Source organism: Austrofundulus limnaeus, unplaced genomic scaffold (genome assembly GCF_001266775.1).
Source record: "Austrofundulus limnaeus strain Quisiro unplaced genomic scaffold, Austrofundulus_limnaeus-1.0 Scaffold201, whole genome shotgun sequence".
NCBI lineage: Eukaryota > Metazoa > Chordata > Actinopteri > Cyprinodontiformes > Rivulidae > Austrofundulus > Austrofundulus limnaeus.
In genome coordinates this window covers 955048-959775 of record NW_013952603.1, presented here as the reverse complement: position 1 = coordinate 959775, position 4728 = coordinate 955048, and the positions used below count along the sequence as shown (strand labels likewise).

Below are 4728 nucleotides of genomic sequence, written 5' to 3'. Positions count from 1 at the left end.
CTGATGCAGGTCACATTTAAAATGTAATGTGAACGTTCACACAAAAAGATCGGATTTTTTTCAAAAAATCAGAACTGAGCATTAAGACCTGCAGTGTGAACGTAGACTGTGATGAAGTGATTCAATGTAATCTGCTGCTTCTTTAGATTGATTGTTTTTTTATTTTTATTTTTTTTTGCACAGTAGTCKGAGATGACGTTTGTTGCGACTTGGCACTGTATAAACAAACCGAATTGAATTATTCATAAAAGCATGCATGACTTTGTCCGGACGTCATTTGAGAAAAACGGGTGCTCTGTTTCCATAAATCCCAATCTGAGCTGCAGGTTTCATCAGTGAAACGAGTCAGTTTTGCATAATAAGCAGAGCGATGGTGATCCCGCCTCGGGCCAAGCCTCGGTGAGCTTTATCCACGCTGACGTTGCTGCCGTGCGAGCACTGAGCAACGCCTGACCTTTTGCACAAGCACTGCACAAAGGTCAAGTTTGTGTGTGGTGGCGGCTGCCTGACGAATGCGTCGCCCCGGCCGGGCCCGACTCCACCGCAGTCAGGAGAAAAACTCTCAGCAGGGGTTCAATTACTGTGGAGAGGCACTTCTGACAGACGAGTACTAATAAAATCATTCCTCCCTCTTAAGGTACAAACCTTTTTGTGCCTTACAGACAAAATAATTTGAACATTTTATCAAAATAAATATTAAAGAACAACCAGAAGTGACACTAGTTAAATCTTTCCWAATTTTAGCTGTTGCATTTTTTCTCACTTCTAAATTAAAAAGTAGATCATTCCGTTGCATTATGCTGTAAGAGTCACAAAAACCAAAAGGCTGAACAGTTTATCTGCAGAAATTGATTGCAAATAAAAACAAAACAGGACCATGAATGTGTTTCTCACCAGGTTTTATTTGATTTCTTCCCAGAGTTGTAATGTAACTAAGTACGAATACTTTGTTACTGTACTTAAGTAGAAATTTTGGGTTTCTGTACTTGAGTAATTAATTTTCAGCGTACTTTTTAATTTTACTCATTACATTTTACACAATTATCTGTACTTTCTACTCACCACATTTTTTAAAAAGGTAAGAAGTAGAAAGTCGTTACTCCTATTTTATTCCGAGTTGCTATTATAAATACTGTCCTGATAAATWGTGTCTCCTGGATAGAGTGAATTTAATTATGGTTGYATGAGAAGTATAAATATATACCATTCGGACACCCTGTTAGCTTGTACACAACCCATCACAGCTGCACGCTGTTAAAAATATTTTTTTGGAGAAGTCACCTCCCAATAAATGTCATTTTGTAAAATCTAACTGCTCACTTTTACTCAGTACTTTTACTTTTAATACTTAAGTAGATTTTGTGTCAGAAATTTACTTTTGATAAGTACAAAAACTGTCCATCTTACCAAGTTTTAAAATCTTATATCAGCCAAAAAGTCTTTTTGATCTTGTTTTGAGACTGATTTACTAAACAAGAACTGATTGTGTAAGAATAATAATCTTGTTTTCAGAATGTGTAAGATTATTTGTCTTGTTAGTCTGAAAATTTGACTCAAATTAAGTCAAAAATTTCTGCTAATGGAGTGAGAAAATTTTACTTGGTAAGATTCTTAAAATACTTGATTTGATGCATTTTTTCTTATTTTAAGAATCTTACCAAGTAAAATTTTCTTACTCCACTGGCAGAAATTTTTGACTTAATTTGAGTCAAATTTTCAGACTAACAAGACAAATAATCTTACACATTCTGAAAACAAGATTATTATTCTTACACAATCAGTTCTTGTTTAGTAAATCAGTCTCAAAACAAGATCAAAAAGACTTTTTAGCTGATATAAGATTTTAAAACTTGGTTAGGTGGACATTTTTTGCAGTGTATACTTTAAGACTTTTAATCAAGTAATATTTTTAGAGAAGACTAACTTTTACCAAAGTATTTTTATGATAAGATACTTGTACTTTTACTCAAGTATCACTTTGAGGTACTTTATACAACACTGTTTGAATACCTTTTTAAATATTAAATATCTTTCATCCTTGCAGGTCATCAAGTCCGACACCTTCAAGTATTTGAGGCACCTTGAAATCCTCCAGCTGTCCAAGAATCAGATACGGCAGATCGAGGTCGGAGCGTTCAATGGCCTCCCTAACCTCAACACGCTGGAGCTGTTCGACAACCGGCTCACTCTGGTGCCGTCACACGCCTTCGAGTACCTCAGCAAGCTGCGGGAGCTCTGGCTGCGCAACAACCCCATCGAGACTCTGCCGGGCTATGCCTTCCACCGCGTGCCCTCGCTGCGACGCCTGGACCTGGGCGAGCTCAAGAAGTTGGACTTCATCTCGGACGCGGCCTTCGTGGGTCTCATCAACCTGCGGTACCTGAACCTGGGCATGTGTGGGCTGAAAGACATTCCAAAACTGACGCCGCTCGTGCGTTTGGAAGAGCTGGAGCTGTCGGGGAATCGGCTGGAGATCATTCGTCCCGGATCCTTCCAGGGACTGGTGTCTCTCCGGAAGCTGTGGCTGATGCACTCGCAGGTGTCGGTCATCGAGCGTAACGCCTTCGACGACCTGAAAAGCCTGGAGGAGCTCAATCTGTCCCACAACTCCCTGCACTCCCTGCCCCACGACCTGTTCACGCCCCTGCACCAGCTGGAGAGGGTGCACCTCAACCACAACCCCTGGGTCTGCAACTGTGATGTGCTCTGGCTCAGCTGGTGGTTGAAAGAGACGGTGCCCAGCAACACCACCTGCTGCGCCCGCTGCCACGCTCCTCCGGTCCTGAAGGGCAAGTACATCGGAGAACTGGACCAGAGCCACTTCACCTGCTTCGCGCCCGTCATCGTGGAGCCGCCCACTGACCTGAATGTCACCGAAGGCATGGCCGCCGAGCTCAAATGTCGCACGAGCACGTCGACGACMTCTGTCAACTGGATCACCCCCAACGGCACGCTCATGACCCACGGGTCTTACCGTGTGCGGATATCCGTCCTGCACGACGGCACGCTCAACTTCACAAACGTCACCCTGCGAGACACGGGTCAGTACACCTGCATGGTCACCAATGCTGCTGGAAATACCACTGCCACTGCCGTCCTCAACGTTACTGCTGCTGACACCAGTGTCAACTACACCTACTTCACAACAGTTACCGTAGAGTCTGTGGAACCCGGAGGAGGAAAAGAGTACCCATTAGTCCCCTTCAACGAGAGCATCCCTGTTCAGCCTGGCTCCACCCCCTCTGAGCTGTGGCCCTACGGCGTTCCCACCACGGACTCCTCCCTGCCTCCTGGCTGGTCCTCCTCCTCTCCTCATGCAACTCGACCCACTTTCACTGTGCCAATCACCGATCCGGGCGCCTCGGGCCTGGACGACGTGATGAAGACCACCAAGATCATCATCGGCTGCTTCGTAGCCATTACCTTCATGGCAGCGGTGATGCTGGTGGTGTTCTACAAGCTGAGGAAGCAGCACCAGCTGCACAAACACCACGGTCCGGCTCGCGCCATCGAGATCATCAATGTGGAGGATGAGCTCGGTGCCGGGGCCGGCGGCCGGGGCAGCGGGATCTCCGGAGGCTCCACTGTCACGCAAGGCGGAGGCGGCGGGATGAACGGGGGTCAGAGCCTCAGGCTGCACCATCCGGAGATCGTCAACTTACCCAACCTGGCTCGAACGGAGCACCTGAACCACTACTACAAAACCCATCACTTCAACAACAACATGCTGGGCCTGGGAATGAGCACGGGCGTGGGCCTCAACAACAACCCCTCGCCCTGCTCTCAGTCACAGAACATATCCTGCTCCCAGGTTTCAGCTACCACCTGTGGGGTGACGCCCACGTGTGGCACCCTGCCCTCCCCCGTGCCCCTGCCCCAGCTGGGCCTACACAGCTCTCTGAAAGGCCTAATGGGCAAGGGCCAGAACGAGCCACTACTTTTTAAGAACGGCTCAAAGGAAAATGTGCAAGAGACTCAAATCTAAATCCAAACGAACGGTGGAAAGTACGAGGTAAGAAGGAAAAGAGTTTGATAGAGACAGATCTGTTAAGCTGAGACCGATTGTAGCTCACCGCCCTTTTTGGGGAACCGTTTCAGAAAAGTTGATGTTTCGCTCCTGTTTTGTGGCTGACTGACAGATAGGAAGACAAAGGAGACAGTACACTAGTACCTGCAGCTAGCCTCTGCTTAAACCACAAACATCAAACTCCCTGATTGTGCGCAACCTGCCAAAGCTGAAGAAAAAGCCGACTACTCTCGCTCCGCGGACAGATACGAACCGTGCACACGTGCACCGAGCCCCAGCAGGTTGTAGACAGATTGGTTCATACATTTACAGATGCATTCAGTGTATATATTTGGAGGGAGTCCTAATATTTGCCATTGAACATGTTGTCAGATTAGTGTTTGGTAGAGGCAGTGAATAACAAACAATGATTTGTGGGAACGGTGTGTTCCCAGGTTTCCAGGAAGCACTAACAACACAGGAAGCTAAATTAGAGCAGCTGTTTGCAGCATCACAACAACAAAAAAGGTGGATTTTAGGAGCAGTTTCTCGCTCACTTTTGCACTTTTTCCCCCCTTTCACATTTTACTGGTTACTGTCTTTTTTGAAATAGGAGAGAAGCAGAGAGTTTTYTCATGAGAAAAAGAGAAATCTGAGAAGTAAAGGACAAAAAGAGATATAAAAAGTACCGATCATACATATTATATATACACCGTAAATAT

General features: G+C 45.7%; 1 protein-coding gene across 1 annotated transcript; it reads left to right on the top strand.

Moving 5' to 3' along the window:
* Nucleotides 1-2044: 2044 nt before the first annotated feature.
* lrrc4ba (leucine rich repeat containing 4Ba) lies at nucleotides 2045-4728 on the top strand (the record flags this gene model as incomplete). The annotated part of the gene is given in 1 exon segment (XM_014018776.1): nucleotides 2045-4728. A coding segment is annotated over 1 exon segment (1941 nt), but the record flags the coding sequence as incomplete, so codon positions are not given.